At 38.4% G+C, this 16,061-nt stretch overlaps 2 protein-coding genes across 2 annotated transcripts; one reads left to right on the top strand and one right to left on the bottom strand.

The window, feature by feature from the left end:
• Window positions 1–292: 292 nt before the first annotated feature.
• LOC135482475 (uncharacterized) lies at window positions 293–6,786 on the bottom strand. Its single transcript, XM_064762532.1, has 5 exons — window positions 6,665–6,786; window positions 5,818–6,040; window positions 2,209–2,323; window positions 1,715–1,870; window positions 293–1,359 (listed from the first exon to the last, which is right to left on the bottom strand). The coding sequence occupies exons 1-5, from the start codon at window positions 6,679–6,681 to the stop codon at window positions 1,313–1,315; spliced, it is 558 nt and encodes a 185-aa protein (XP_064618602.1). The 5' UTR covers window positions 6,682–6,786; the 3' UTR covers window positions 293–1,312.
• A 268-nt stretch (window positions 6,787–7,054) lies between these two features.
• Window positions 7,055–14,950, top strand: LOC135482474 (uncharacterized). The gene is made up of 10 exons (XM_064762531.1): window positions 7,055–7,192; window positions 7,784–7,821; window positions 8,053–8,243; window positions 8,594–8,635; window positions 8,986–9,108; window positions 9,354–9,402; window positions 11,241–11,323; window positions 12,857–13,070; window positions 13,444–13,647; window positions 14,676–14,950. The coding sequence occupies exons 1-10, from the start codon at window positions 7,158–7,160 to the stop codon at window positions 14,795–14,797; spliced, it is 1,101 nt and encodes a 366-aa protein (XP_064618601.1). The 5' UTR covers window positions 7,055–7,157; the 3' UTR covers window positions 14,798–14,950.
• Window positions 14,951–16,061: the final 1,111 nt, after the last annotated feature.

Below are 16,061 nucleotides of genomic sequence, written 5' to 3'. Positions count from 1 at the left end.
TGCTGCAGGGCATGTCCACATTTTCATATCAGCCATACACTGGCGGGACAGAAATGTGCACTTGTTCACCCAACAATAGCAAAGGACGTAACCACTGGACAGTTTTCACTGCTTGTGACGTGCTTGTCCATAGTGAAAGTAAATGGATTGAGAAATAATTGCTTTCAAAGAATCTTTTATTTGTTTCAGGGCGTGTCCTCTCAATGGATTGCGAGTGAGTTCATGAGCGAAAGATGGCGATGAAGTCATCATTCTTCAACAGCAGTTCTAAGCAAACAACTAGGAGAAAGGATGTTTTTAAAATCTTTTATTGAGAAATATTTCACCTCCTAAAACAGACATTATTATTCAAATACAATGAGTGACACAAAGATAGATATGAATTTCACCATGAATTGCACAATATGAATATGAGCAAACCAATTTCAACTACATGTAACTCTGACCACTTCACTCCAAGAAAAAGTCGCAGTTGCAGAGATTTAAACCCTTTGATTACTTTCATTTGGCTAAATATAGTGCAAGTGGTGTTATAGATTACAGTAAAAGATATTCTGTCATGGGTTTTTAACAGGTCAGAGCCAGTTTTTTCATAATTTCTACCAGGTAATCTTGAAGCCAGCAAACTACTGATCAAATCTATCACTTGTCACCAAATCTGCACAATAATTGAAGGTGTTCTTAGGAGTTTTGTTACCTCTTTGTACAAACTATAGAAGGACAATCAATAAACAGATTTCTTGCATTAAAGTCAAAAAATCTGTTCACCTCTGGCATAGAAAATTTAGAACAAATCACGGCCAACTTGATGCATCAGGGTTGCTAAACACTGACAGAAGTTTTCTTGTATCATTTTCAAAAGGAATCAAATATAAAATGGCAATAAAAACTAAAATGTACATGATGCCAAGAACCAGAGGTGAGGTATAGAAAACAGATCGTGAATGAACAATGAAGTATGGATGAATTTATGAACATAATTGAGACGGTCATCACCTTTTTCCAAGGTCGAATCTACTTCTTTACCAGGATATTACAAAATCATTGAATTGGCTGAAGAAAATATAGTGACCCTACAGCTAGTCAAAAAGATGTCTTATGTTTGCACAAAAGGTGTAATATCATAATCATTCCGAGAATGCAGCTATAATTAGCTGCTTGGACTGCCTGGCCTCCAAGATGCGAAGATAGAATGTTGCTGGACAGTCACGTGGATGAATGTTCAATGATAAGTCAGTGAAAGTCAGCTAGAATTGATAGTGATGTGGTGAAGGTTGCAGTCGTGCACTTCAGAGAACTTCGCTCACGTTTCCTAGTAATAACCACCACCGCCGCCACTACTGTAACTGCTGCCACCGCCTGAAAATGGAGAATTAATTTGATTTAATTCACACGAGTACTGCTTTACGAAACACTGATGTCGAATGCCAGACACATTCACACTGCAATCTCAAACCGTAGGAGATGCCTTCAAACCATTTTAGGACCTAACAACAAAGTCGATTTGACATGTTTTCACTGCAAAATTATTCAACCACTTTGATACATTTATATGGCAAGTATGGCTACAATCAGCTACCGGGTGCAAAACTGCAAACAGCAGACGTTATAAATTAGTCACATGTCATCCGGTTAAATGATAAGGTTCATCATAGTCATAGATTGCGGGGCAGATGCCAGTGAGTGGCTCGAGGTTGCAAACTTGAAATATTACCTCCACCATATCCACCACCGCCACCACTGTAGCCATTGTCGCGTGACCTGCCGCCATAACCTCCTCCGCCGCCGCTGCTGTAGGAATCTCGGTCGCCAAATCGTCCTCCGCCACCTCCTCTGCGATCACCTCCACCATAGGGATGGCTTCTATATCCTGCAATTTCAAGAGCAACACATGACTGTTAAGGCAAGAGCTGTTCTCATATGACAATCAAGTTGCCGGTCGAATGAAACACAGAAGGAATAAAATTTTCACTGGCTGTTACGATTGGCAGGTGATGTGTCTGAATGATTAACACCAAATATGGTTTGCATAACTTTTGTGCCTTCAAGGACAGATCTACTATTCTCAGCTCCCCATCGTGTCCAGAGCACAGAGAAAGGTTATCTGAGATTACAGTTGGGACCCTGTGGGCAATATACACACATTGGTTTTCCAACTCTGAACATGGATTTCAAAGATACAACTACATGTTGAAGAGGCATACTTACCACCACCTCCTCCACCACCATCTCTGCCTCCTCTGTATCCACCGCCTCCACGACCACGGCCACGTCCACGATCTCGACCGCCACCACCACCTTTGCCGGCCAAGTCAACTCTCAACTGTGAGAAGGGAAAATGGCAACAATTAATCGAAGGGTTAGAGGGGTTGAGTAATGTTGATATATCGACATCACGAAGAGTCCCAATGTCAAACTACCACTTCCTTCACATCAGAATTCAGCATATAGTTCAAGTACAATGGAGTCACCCTTTGCAGGTAATGCTGTAATACTATTGTGTCTGTCTGAACAAAACATGTACCCTTTTCATCCGATCAGCTCATCATCAGACTTTAGGGACTGCGCTCTTGAACCACACCAGACTGCACAAGCTACTAAGAGACTGCATTTCAACAAGCATGCATTCTCTATTCTGCTTAGTTTATGAGGCAGGCCAAGACATTTGACAGTGGACTGTTAAATTCCATGGTTGTCCCATTCGATCAAAAACCTTAACTAGATACATAGGATTGAAATTTGGAAACAAGGTAATAGTCCAGAACGTCAACAAGGACCAGAAACTATATGAAAAGGTGGATGTTAAATTCTTCCTGGGAGTGAATATTCCAAATGCTTGGATTTCAAACTGATTAGAGGTCAAACTAGAGCACACAAATGACACTGTCCAGTATTCTGTAATAAATATTTCAATCGGCAGCTCGTAACTTGGCACAAAGGCAAAAAGGAGTTGGACAAAAATGAACTCCAAGGAGGACCGATGATATTCCAACTCTCATTGGCCATTGCTTTTTATGAACAGAACAGAACGAGCACAGATCTTCATCCGCATCATGGTTGGTTATAGGAACTTTTATTGGCGATTACAAGTGTGAGGAAGAGATTTAAAACTACCACAACCAATCCTGGTGATCTTGACCCGCAATCCGAACATCCTTCTTTCTGCTTCTTTCATCCTTGGACTGATTTCCATGGCACATGTTGTTGGTAGCATACTTCTGTGATAAAACTGTCCTGTCTCTTTTTGTAATTTGTCAAGGCCATGAGACCCCCCCCCCCCCCCCGAGCCTACCCTTGCAAAATCAAAATTGCTTCAACCATAGGCCTGCCACAAGGAACCACTGCAAAATACTAACAAATTGCTATACGCCCATGACCTGTAGTTGGGACAAATACTCAGGGAATGAATGAAACTGAAAACGGGCAAGTTGTTACATGGAGACCATAATACTGCGGGTGTACAGCTCATAAATTATGAAATGGTTCCCACAGATTCCCCATTCAAAAGCGCCATTCATTGGAGTCTTGCCTAACAAAACACAATTCGGGAGTACCTCCAATTTGAAGTACATTTGTATTCAGTTAGTCTTATACAAGGACAGTCAATATAGTTTATGATTACCTGCTACATTTTTTTATAGAGAGGAAGATACAATGCTAAGTAACCCCTAAATTCAAAAGAATCTACAAATTGGGCCAGTGATGGTCGAGGCTGGTTAACCTTTGGTCACCAGTAACTGAATTACTGATATGGTTTCATATTGTCACAACTTCCTTGGATCCTGACACAAGAACATGTTCTAAGTTCCTTACAGTCTTAATGTTTGTCGAACGGCCTTGCTCTTTCAACAAGGCAAATGTTTCCCTAGCAATGCACTATGTAGAAATGCATTACAATAACTGCCAATCATTCTCATCCTATAAAATCCACAGGAACTTTGAGCTGCACTTTGTTGAAAACATGCTTTTCGAATCGAACCATGATGCGGGCCCATCTTATTTTCAAAGTATCGCACATTCTGCTATCTCATGTTGAAACTGCTCTATAAGTGTATATCGCCCAAGAGGTCTGGATCCTATCAAACAAAGATTATACGGATGAACTTTTCATGGATTAGGTAACAACAATGTGAACAAGTTAAAGTAAACGGTCCATTTTCATACACTATATTCAGCCTTCCACTACCTTCTGTATTGTCACATCGCACCTATTTCAGTTTTATAGTACATGTAGTAGAACCTTTCCAGTCATTTTAAGTTGCCAGCACTCCCCACCCTCCCTTTGGTTCACATAGGATAGCAATTTTAGAGAGTCTTCTGCTATCCTCAGTTGAGCACCAATAAGAAACGTGATTTGACACTGCTCAATTTTTTTGGTCAAATTTGATTGCCCGATGGTGGTTAAGATTTTAGCAGCAGTGCCTCTGACCAGTACCCTCCAAGAAGAAATGCACTGCAATATCAGGATACCCAACGGAGGGAATGATCCGAGTGTCACAGTGCATAGTACATGTACTAAATGGAATGGAACAGAACTTGTAATTTTTCTCTCTCCTTGAATCGAGGAACATCCATATCAGAGTCAAAGTGAAAGTGTGTGAGGAACAGTATCTGTAGATTCTCTTTGTGTTAAAGTGGAAGCCCCAATCAATAGCAGTCAGGAAAATGCACAGTCAAGAAAATCGTTGGAACTACAAATGATGACACAATAGTTTACAACTGCATTTGCATATTCTTTACAGCTTCCTCATTTCTGTAGTTTTGCAAATGATACCTGAACTTGACAGTAGGAAATTGATTTTGAGACAATCTAGCACAAGAACTATTTAAAAAGCCATTAGAGGAGTTTTCCATTCACTTGGGAACAGAATTTTAAAATTGTCTGGTGATTTTTAAGCTCTTTTATCGAAGCCTTTCCTGGTATCGTTCTTTTCAGTCGAAATCCATGAAGACACCCATAGTACCTCTTTGAATGGAACATGTGTAACTTCAATCAATAAGCAATATTCATAGGATTGCAAAAACTCACCTAACATCATCACTATGCCTGATGACAATCGTCAATGGGATTTCGTCATGGCTCATCTTTCACGCACATTTATTCTTGGCAGTTCCTGACGAGGCTGTAAATTGGAGTCCATGGCCACATCTGAGTGGTCAGTGATTAAAACATCATCCAGTTAAACATGAAAAGAGACTTCCTGAAAGGTATAAACTAGCAGTAGCATGATCCCTGTTCTCTTATAACACACCATGACAGGCCTGAATCTTTAAACCAATCATACAATTGTTTTTCATGTAGATTTATATTGGGTCATTTTTCTGGACGCATTCAGTCACACAGTGTCAGAAGTGAGAGAATTTTACTCCGAGCACTGTACATGTATAATGACATGGCTGCTAAAGTATAAAGATGAGTCAGGCTTGTCATTGTTACTTCAATCAATAGTATTGAAGGGGTATTATCAAAAGAACCATTGTAATTTTAACTTACATGTATATGGTGGCGGAGTTACCCCCAGGTGGCAATGTTAGTATGTTTCCATAAATGATTTAAAAGGGTTGGCTATATGTACCTCAATTTGACATTTTTAGCTAGAACCTGACATCCAAAATCAATCAAAACAAAGTCAATGGCAATTACGAGGGTGGGAGTCTGTTCTTTGTTTTCTAGAGAACAGCCTCCCAGGTTTTTAATCGGCATTCACTTCAAGGAGTTCTGATTGAGTTTGGAGTTCACTTCAGGTTCTAGCCGAAATGGGGGTACCTATTGCCAACCCTTAACAAGTCTTTAAAAAAAATCGAGCTTTGATTTACCAATCTTTTTCCCATTGGTGTTTCGTTCAGTTCCGAAACACACCTCGTCGCGGAATCTTTGGAGTCGAATGTGACAAAACCGAAACCTCTTGATCTGCCTGAATCCCTTTCTACAATAACTTCAGCTTTTTCAATGTCTAGGAAATTTTTGTCCATCAGGAAGTCCTGTAGCTCATTATCACCAACTTCAAATGGCAGACCTCCCATGTACACTTTACGCCCCCTGAAAAATTAAACAAAGAATAATGAGGTATTTCAATGACTAAGATGCACTCCACAGAGGCTCATTTTGGAACATGAACTAACCATCTCCGACTGGTGCACTGATATTTATTAAGGGCTTCATGACGTACATATCTGCTCTGCAACGACTGTTGCGCTATGTTATTGTTGTATATCGCCACTTCGTGTGTTTTAGCGCCATTTACGACACAATGTTAATTTCCATTAAAAAGTGGCGATTATTAGTATTAGGCCCTATAAATAATAATTATAATAAAATTACTATCTTCTCACGACATGGCGATAACAATGTCGTGCAATATTAAATCAAATGCTCAATCACACCATTCATAGGTCAGATTCCAGAAGTGTAGGATAGGAGCCTAATAATTCAAACTAATACACATTAGGCCTATATACAACAATAGTCAATACATGTAGACCCTATGTGTATTGTATACGTACATAAATACGAAGTATTATCAGGTAGAGGTAGGGTGCATTGCAATGCATACACCGACCATGTACACTCATGAAAAGTTTCACCCTGAATAATGCCAAATAGGCCCACCCCACTCATTAATCATTATCAAATTTCGGCAATTAAAATCAAGGAGTTACTTACTCCTCTTCAGCAGACATCGCTGTGTTTTTTACGAATTTAATCGACACAAAAACCTAGAAATTCTCAATAAACTCCACAAGAGTGTCCTCTATTGGAACAAAAGGAAAGGCGCGGCTATAATGGCTATGTGAAGCTCGGCCCTAAAATATAGGCATATTTTTCAGTAAGGTATGCGTAGTCCAAGCGTATACATAAGTTAGAATTTCGCTGTTATGATTGGATGAAAGGACAATGTTAAAAATATATTATGCTAATCAGACACAAATTGCACTAAAAATTATTGGCTATGATTCAGGTGGCTGGATCGAGGTTGCGGACTCCTCTCATTCAAAAATGCGTCCCCGTAGTCTTGTAAAATCCAGGGCCGTAGTGCAAAATACAAGGGATATACGCTGTGGTCTATGCATACCGGCCGGTCTACGTTCTTTTGTTCTCCGAACGAAATCCCGACATTTCCTTGCATCATTTACACTGAAAAATTCCCAATATCAACATGTCATACGAACAGGCTACACCTGAAAGAATCACGTTAGTATTGTAGAAACGATCGGTTGGCTTGAATTTATATAAATGATGTTGTTTTTCGGTGATTTGTCTAATTTTGTACGAAATATCAGAAGTGCCCTGTTGCAATAAAACAACAATGCATGCATTGCATGTGGCCCATGCATTGCATACATGCATCATGTGCATGCAGCCCCTGCAGCAGGGCGCATTCTGCTTTGGGCTTGTACAATGTGCATGCATTAAATCATGTGAACTGCTTGAACAACCAGAAGGTCTTGTCTTTAAATTTCACTCCCAGTAACACTAACAGTATACCGGTACCGTCGGACTCCCAGTACCAGTAGACCAGTAGATACGGTAGGCCAATTAGTTAAAATCTCAAGTGAATTTGGAGGCTGTTTCGACACCAACTTGATTTCGAAGACGGCTCGTTTCAGACTGTCTAAAAATAGGTTTAGAGATTACATCTCCTCGCGAAAACATGTCATTGCATGTTACATGTGTAAACCTCTGACAACAACGGCGCCATTTTGTGCAAAAGCCAGTAATAGTATTAATACATGGAAGGGCTTTGTGCATTCTTAAAATAAACTTTGAAAACTTCTTTTCCAGCAAGGTCTTTATTGGTGGTCTCAAGGATCTAACAGAAGGTATGGAATGTCCTTTATGTTTCTATATTAATCCCCTATAAATAGTATGATGGAATCTTAAACTGGTATACATAGGAATCTGTGCTGTGAGAGTATTACAGTTATAAAACACCTGCTCTCATTTAATAAATCCAGGTGGTAAATGGATTTGCAGTTGAATGGGGTCAAACTGCGTCATTTCCTTTTGGGGATCGTGAATTTTTACCAAACTTCCCTTTTCGTGTTTTGCAGAAGATCTCAGAACCTACTTCTCAAAGTTTGGAGAATTTTCAACTGAAAGAAATGGCAAACCAACAACAGGGATTGAACTTATCAAGGACAAGGAGACTCAAGTGCCAAAATTTGCCTTCCTGCATTACAAGAATGTATCTGATTGTGACAGTTGTATAAAATCCAGTCCTCACTTTATAAAAAATGTTAAGGTATGGGTTTTGTTTATTTTTGATTGTAAACATTGGTGTCCATAATATGTGATTTACTTCTATTACAGTCTTCTGTTTGCAGCGTTGCTTCTGTAGTGTAATTATCCGATTACTGCAAAGAACTGCATGTGAAATGCATAACTTCGTTGTGCTTTGTTTGAAGGATCAATCATGAGAGGCTGTGTTGGCGGAAAGTGTAATCGGTAACAAAACTTTGTTGGAAAATGCTTCAAATTTTTTCTGGAGATAATTTTGTCAGTGTACCACTACCAGTATGAATATTATATTGCACTTGCTGTGTCTCTTGCGGGAGGTATTTGATTTTCATAGGCATTAATTTACTCTTTCAGCTGATGCCCAGGTTAGCTGTCAACAAGGAGCTGAATTATGCGGTAAGTAACAAAGCAAGTTTTTGAATTTGAAAGATCTGAAATCATCTCCGATGTCATTTGGTCTTCATTTTGACGAAATGGCCTTCCAAGAATAGAAAGTAAATAGAGTAATTGTAAACCTGTCTCAGACTCGGTCACTAGGCCAGTTTAACCACTATCTGTGTATGTTGAATTTTCCAGAATGAGGTCTTTAAACTTGAGATTCAATATGAAGTCTCGCTATCTCGAGCATGGAGGTCAATAATGGACATTCAAGTGTTTGGAAAACTAGTTTTGGCGGTCCAGCCCAGGTGGCTTGTCGAGTCAACAGCTATGTGTTAACTTAAAAGAGATGTAATGTTTTGTTTCAGCTGCGACAATGTGAGAAGGATGGCCAGTCTGGGAAGCTAAAGGTGTTTATTGGTGGTCTCCCAGGTTCAGCTGATGAAGAGAAGGTGAAGACTACTCTTGAAAGCCACTTTGCTAATATGAAGGTGAGTTTGAAGATCAGTTAATGAGGTAAAACAGACAGATACACATGTGTTCTGAACCCAAGACCTGAAGAAAAAACTTTATTATTGTGTTTCTTTGGTCCAGCTTTTGGAATGTTCAATAAGGTGGTTTGTTTTTTTACTTGAGCACCTCATTAGGTGTCTGATTGTTGAAAAATGCGCTCTGTAGCCTGAACGTCTTCACCAGTTACTTGACTTATTGATAATTGTGTTTTTTGTAACTTCAGGTTCAGAAAGTGATCGTGAAGAGAGTCAAGGAGACACTAAAGCCTAGAGGTAAGCACAAAGCTTACTTGTCAACAGATGAATCATATTTCAGTTCCTCATTGTTAAGCTTTTAATATACTCCCCATGGTATATATAACTTATATAAGAAAAATATCTGGTTTAAGAATTAAGCAAATATCAATACATGATATTCATTCTTATGAACGAACATTAATATGTTCTTTAAATAATATGATTGTTGACAGAAATCTGGGGAAGATTAGGAATAGACAAAATGATTAAAGAATTTTGTAGGCATCAATGCCAGTAAGTTTAAAAATAACATTATCACAGTTAAATGCATATTACTTGTTTAACTTGTAAATATTAACTAATTCACATATTCATATTTTTATTTTTAGTTTAATAGGTTCCAGCTTAAATATATCTTATTAAAGTTGCTGCCAATACCCTTAAGACAACAGCCCATCTACACCTAATTGATAAGTTTTTATTATGATGATAAAGTGCTTCTTAAAAAATTGAATTTCTTGTTACCTTTTTCACTGAAAGGTTGAAAGTGTAAAATGAATGGTTTCACTTATTGTATTATTTGTTTGTTGATATTAAACTGATTGATTTAAAAATATAATAACTCTGTACAATGCCACAACAGTTTGAACTGCTATAAACATTTATGCACTGGTAACCATATTGTGTGATTTAGGTCCTTCCTCCTTCTAAAAAGTTATTTATTAGTGGATCTCTTGAAATGCCTAGTGTCATAGCACTATGCTTTCCATTCATGCTAGTTAGTCATATAACAACCTCACTAATGTTTCAGTTCTCTTGGTGTCTCTTGCAAAATAAAATCTTTGAGAAAATGAATTTTGTGATATGACCTTTCGAGGTTGTTGAACCTACGTTTCTTAGTATGTGTTGTGAGCCATGCTTTCTTCTGAGCAGATTCTAACCATAGTTGTCAGCATTTGATCTGTACTAGTACTACTATAACCGCGAGTACATTGTGGAACATCTTGTGCACTTCAGTTGATTAGATAACTACAGAAATTAATTCAATGCGCTCTAGACATCAAAAGACTGGTGCTGAAGACTTTCGAAGGATTTCAAGTGTTCTCTGGTCGGTGTGCTAAGAAACTGACATGATAAATGCACTATTTTAAGCACAAATTTTGATATAGATCTGGTGTTTGCTGCACTTTTTGCTGTTGTTCTGTTTTCATTCATTAACTTGAACAGTTGTTACTCTAGAAGTTTTCTAACATCACCTACTCAGTAATCCTGGAATGTCAACCCACCGCTCCTAAGAAGAAACATTTCATTGATCATGTGGATTCTGAACTTGGCTTTTCATCCTTTTTGTCATACTGGAAATCCTTATCTTCATGAACTGTGCATGCTGTGTGCCTCTGTTGTAGATGGTTTTAGATGATGTTCCTTTTCCAGTCTTTACTTTAGGTGTCCACCTGAAAAGGATATGACTGAGGATTAAGATAGGCTGATTAGTACTAATTGTATGACAGTTCATGCTTGCTGTACTTTTTAGAGAATTTGCAAGTTGTGATGTGTCTCATTGCATAACGATGTGTCAAGACCAACATGAATCCTTGTCCTGGAGAGCGCTTCTCTAAAAATGTGACAGCTAGTGCGAGGTGTAATTTGTTTTAGGAATTATCTACACTATTTGTGATTTTCTACTTAGTGAAATTCATTGTCCTGACATATAATATGCTCCAGGCGATGAATGTACCATTTATTATTGTGAAACCATTCATTTGAACACTTTCTTCAAAAAAATTTTAAGTGTGGGTGCTGGCTGTTTTGGGTAAGAATACTGAAGAAATTAATGGAAGATTAAAGCAGTTGATTCTATCACACCATTCTAGGCTTTGGGTTCCTCACTTTAGAGGATGATCACGATGTAGCTAAAGCTTGCGAGATTCGTCATTTCATCATCGATGGCAAACAGGTCCAGTTTTATTAATACAAATATATTGTTTACATAAGATTTATGGTCGACGTATATATATAGTGAACTTTAACCTGAAGTATTCAGATTTAACACTACATGCTTTGAGTATTGATTGATTCCAGACTTGGGATACCAGTATTTACAATTACTACCAAAGTTTGAAACTCCAATGATTTAACTCTGGGTTCAGCTATAAAAATTACATTCTGAATCAGATTCAATTTTTACATGGAGTATTACGAGTGTGGCCCCTCTAATGCCTGTGTTAAAATGTTTTGCCTTGCAGCTTGTTTTGTATTGGCATACAATTGGTGGATACTTCAGGTTTTCATGGTTAACTTATACGAGTAGTGTAAATTTTCACATTTGAAGTGCAGATAATGGCACAGTTGTTCACCATATGGTTTAAAAAGGAAGTTAGTGACCTAAATCTTAAGTTAAGTGATTTAATATATTACGGACATGGATTATGAATTGCTGATGCTGTTCAGTGCATATGTGTGATTCATAAGCTATGTCTCTTACCCTTGAAGAAACAAGGAGATCGGTGAAGTCCTTTAGTTCAAATATTAGTGGTGTTTCTAATTTTTATGACCGGAAACACAAGTGTTACGGTGCGGCATTGGAAAGTTAGATCATCTCAAGTTTGGAGTGTGCATTGTGGCAAGGTCTAGAAATGCTGCACCATGCTTCGTTTTTTTTTTAACGGACAGTACTATGATGGGGTATCCCTGTTACCTTTGTTTTGGAAGTCTGTTTAAATTCATTTTTGCCAAGCATAAGATGTGAAGAGGAGAAAAATTACCTAGTAGAGTTTTTTGGGGGAGGGGGTTTTTTATTACTCTAGCAAAACGATACTCGGTTGAAGAGTTCAGTACTAGTAATGAATTGATAAGGTATCAGTAACCACTTCCAGTACATTTTCCTAGCCACTGGGGTATAGCTTAATTGGGACTTCATGATCTTTTTGATCTCAAGGGTTAATGTACATTGTAATTGCATGCATCAATCTGTGTTTGTTAATCAATAGAATTGGAAGAAGTTTTGCTTCTGCTTTACATGAGAAATCAAATGAATTATGACAGTACTAGTAGTGAAATTATTTTCTAATACTAGGAAAATTGCTAATTGCTAGGAAACCGTAAACTGATCTAGTAGAGGACATGATCTAAAAGATGATCAGTTGTAAAAGGAAAAAAAATGAATAATTATCTACATGATTTCAAGTGAATCCATCCATGCTCCTTCCATCTGTATTTTTTTGGGTGGATGAAGTTGTTTGCTTTATGAAAGTAAGTCTTCTTATTGAGTGTTGGTTTGGAACAAAGCATTTTGTAACCTAATTGTACTTCAGAATTTTATCATTGCATTGTCACTCTTGCAGAAAGTCCAAAAGATACTATCTGAAGGAAGTTTGTCGTTTCCATTTTTTGATATCTGATAACACACTCAACAAGAAGATTTATTTTCATTGTAATATCTCTTATTTTTCAAGTTGTAATCTTTATTTGTGTTTTTCTTTCCCAACAGGTTGAATGTAAACTCGCACCCGACAATCAGCAGGGAGGACAGGGTGGCGGTTTCGGTGGTGGCCGAGGTGGTGGACAGGACCGTGGAGGATTTCGCGGTGGATATGGCCAAGGTGGACGTGGAGGCGGCCGTGGAGGTGGAAGCAGCAATTGGCAGCAAGAAAGTTATGGCGGCGGTGGTGGTGGATATGGCGCAGGCTACGAGAGCTGGGGAAGTGAGTACTTTAATAGAATTATCTTTCCATCAATTGTTTGGGATCAAGTCCAGCTCCTTCATCATTGTGTTGATGATGAAGTTAAAGAGTAAAGACAAGGACTTCTCTGCTGATGTCTTTGCCGCAGAATGATGCTAAAACTAAAGACACTTTGTGCAGCTGTAGGCAGGCTTTTTGAATTGCTTCTGTTTGCATGCATTTAAGGAAATTAAGTTGTTTTCAAACTGAACCGTTCCTATGTGGAAAAAATGTCAAAAAAGGTACCTGTATTTCCAGTTGATTAGATAAATGGAAACCCAGGCTCGATGTGACCTATTTGATGGCTTTCTGATTACTTGTTCAAATTATTTGAGATTTTGTTTGTGCATTTCAGATGAAAGTTATGATGATGGCAGCTACTACGCTCAAGACACCTCCTACAGCTACAATCAAAATGGCGGCAATGGCTATGATGCTGGTTACAATTATGACACGGGTTATGGTCAGAGCTCAGGAAGTGATTATTATGGCAGCGGAGATGGATACAGTCAGTCGCAAGGTGGATATGGAGGTGCAAGAGGCGGCGGACGAGGCCGAGGTATGTGGATTCAGATGTGTTTTAGGTTAATTCTTGCTGTTTCTCAAAAAGGCTAACCTGTCCTTAACTCTTTACATACGCTAGACCCGCGTGCGTCATAGCGTCAAAGTCCTGAATACACAGCGTCATTATTCTGATATAGTTTCCCGGGAGCACGTCACTGAGGCGGCCGTATTTCAGGTAGTGTTTACATAAGTGATATTATCTCCGTTGCTGTTCATAGTACAGGACTAAAATTTTGGGGAGTAACTAAGAATTAAATTCCGCATAAACTCATGTAATTTATTTTGAATTCTAACGAAAAGTAACCGAGAACAAGACCTGCAAACTTGGAGAGAAAAAAATTTCTACAAATTGTTGTAAACACAAAATGTTTATAATAAAAATCTAAGTCCCAGTCACTATCATCACTTCCTACCGAAACATTGATATCTGAATCTGCAAAACCTTCAAATTCTGATCCGGAGCTCGAATCAAATAAATCTATCATAAATAAACCCAGCTGGTCCCGAACAATGCGGCACGTCAATCAAAAAAAAGATTAAAGAAACGTTTAAAAATGGCCGACGAGGTCAACTTCCTGGGGAATCCCGCCAATACATCGTTATTATTCATGCCTCATGAATACTAAATTAGAACGGAGTGACCTGAATAGAAAATAAAAGCTTATCTCTTATTGGCCATTCAAATAGGGTCACCATGGAGCCAGCCAATAAGAAATTACGATACATTAAAGTTGGAGTAGCTTGTAGTCGGCTTGCCGGAGTTTCGCACTGTTTGAATGGAGCCGAGTAATGGCGGCTCCTGGGAGAACAGCGTAAGTTCTTTGCGCCGACCAGCGGCGGCTAGCGTATGTAAAGAGTTAAGGGCTTCCTCTTAAATCTCAGTGAACACAACCATCACTGAACCCAGACAATGATGACCAAGTTTGGGCAGTCCCAAACTACGAATACACTCCTATCATGCTTGGATAAATTTCATGTTGCCTTCATTCTATTGTCGTTGATGTTTTCGTTTTCTCTTTGTAGGTGGTGCTAGTAGTTATGGCGGTGGACGAGGAGCCGCTCGGGGTGCAGGTGGTCGTGGAGGTGCCCGAGGGGGTGGTCGAGGAGCTCCACGTCATCACCCTTACCAACAACAATCATACTAAACTGAAACGACACCAGAGTAGGAGTTGGTTGTTGGTTAGTTCAAGGAGAGGACATTATACAAGACACACTGCAGGATTGTGTTGTTTTGTACTGGAAGTCTATTTTGTATTTTCATCAAGGGGTAGTGGCATATCAGCTTCACTATTTTTAGACAACTATCTTGCCATCACATTGTAATGGGTGTTTTCTTAAATGTTCCGGTACTTTGTGTTGGTTGAGCTGTACAGATAAGGTACCAAGATACTACCAATACTTGTAACTACATACATGTTGGCATCTTTGTTTTATGGATAGTCATTTAGAATCACGTACATGTATGTACTCGGTAGTCTGCTTGTTCACTGTTAGTCTGGATTTTGTGTTGTCCAAAGTAGTAAAAATTTCCCATCGAATTCTTGTAAATATTGGCTTACAATTCTGGACAGGGCATATTTTATTCTGAACATGATTTTAAGTCGAAACACCTGGACACTTGTTGGCCAATAGTTTTCATGTGTTAGTTCATTCTAAAAAGATGTTAAGGGCCTACATGACAATTGGTTATAAAAATTATTTCTTGAATAGTGTCACAAGTTTGAAAGACAAAAAAATCTCAACAAATCAGTTAAGAGAGTTCTTGTAATGAATACTTTGGGGAAGCGGAAATGACTGGTGAGATGATATAACTGAACCCAACACTTGTCCAAAATCTCATGGTAATTACTGTTTTTGCTAAATTCAGCAGTCTTGTGTTTTTAAAAGTGCATTTAAAATAATTGTGTTGTAACAGTGATTTATATAACTTCCTGTTGTCTTTACGATTAGAATAGTTCCTTTGCTCATTGATTGGCATTGTTGCCTTGCCTGATGATTGAAGAAATGATGTGGTAAGGTTGGTGGAGTCCAGGTTTATATATGACTTTTCGTTTTGCTTTGTTCTCATAGAAAATAATTTCATTTTGCCAGAAGTGTTTCCATTGTAGGTACGTTAGGCTTAGTACAAGGCTTGGGTACTCATTTGTTTCTCATGACATAGCTACTTATTTCTTGTGAAAAGTCTGATCAGGTTCCTTGGAACTTTCTACATGACAAAACACTCTTGTCTCTTTTGGTGAAATTTGAATTTAGTGTGGCAAAAATGAAGTGTACATTGTGTTTCTTAAGTTTATTTTGTGCTTAGTTGAGTTCCAATAATGGCAGTTATCGCTTACAGGCACTATTTCATCATTCATTACTTTTGAACTCTTAGAAATCTTATTAATAATTGTTGTTTGGTTGTCATTC

This window comes from Lineus longissimus, chromosome 2 (genome assembly GCF_910592395.1).
Source record: "Lineus longissimus chromosome 2, tnLinLong1.2, whole genome shotgun sequence".
Classification (NCBI taxonomy): Eukaryota; Metazoa; Nemertea; class Pilidiophora; order Heteronemertea; family Lineidae; genus Lineus; species Lineus longissimus.
This window is presented reverse-complemented; position numbering and strand designations above follow the sequence as displayed.

Bases quoted from the DNA above. Each gene is read 5' to 3' on its own strand.
- LOC135482475 (XM_064762532.1), bottom strand. The intron at 2,324-5,817 runs GTAAATCAAAGC...CCCTTCTCACAG, and splicing joins CACCAATGGGAAAAAGATTG to TTGAGAGTTGACTTGGCCGG. The intron at 1,871-2,208 runs GTAAGTATGCCT...TTGAAATTGCAG, and splicing joins TGGTGGTGGAGGAGGTGGTG to GATATAGAAGCCATCCCTAT.
- LOC135482474 (XM_064762531.1), top strand. From the start codon at position 7,158: ATGTCATACGAACAGGCTACACCTGAAAGAATCAC. The intron at 8,244-8,593 runs GTATGGGTTTTG...TTACTCTTTCAG, and splicing joins ACTTTATAAAAAATGTTAAG to CTGATGCCCAGGTTAGCTGT. The intron at 11,324-12,856 runs GTCCAGTTTTAT...CTTTCCCAACAG, and splicing joins TCATCATCGATGGCAAACAG to GTTGAATGTAAACTCGCACC.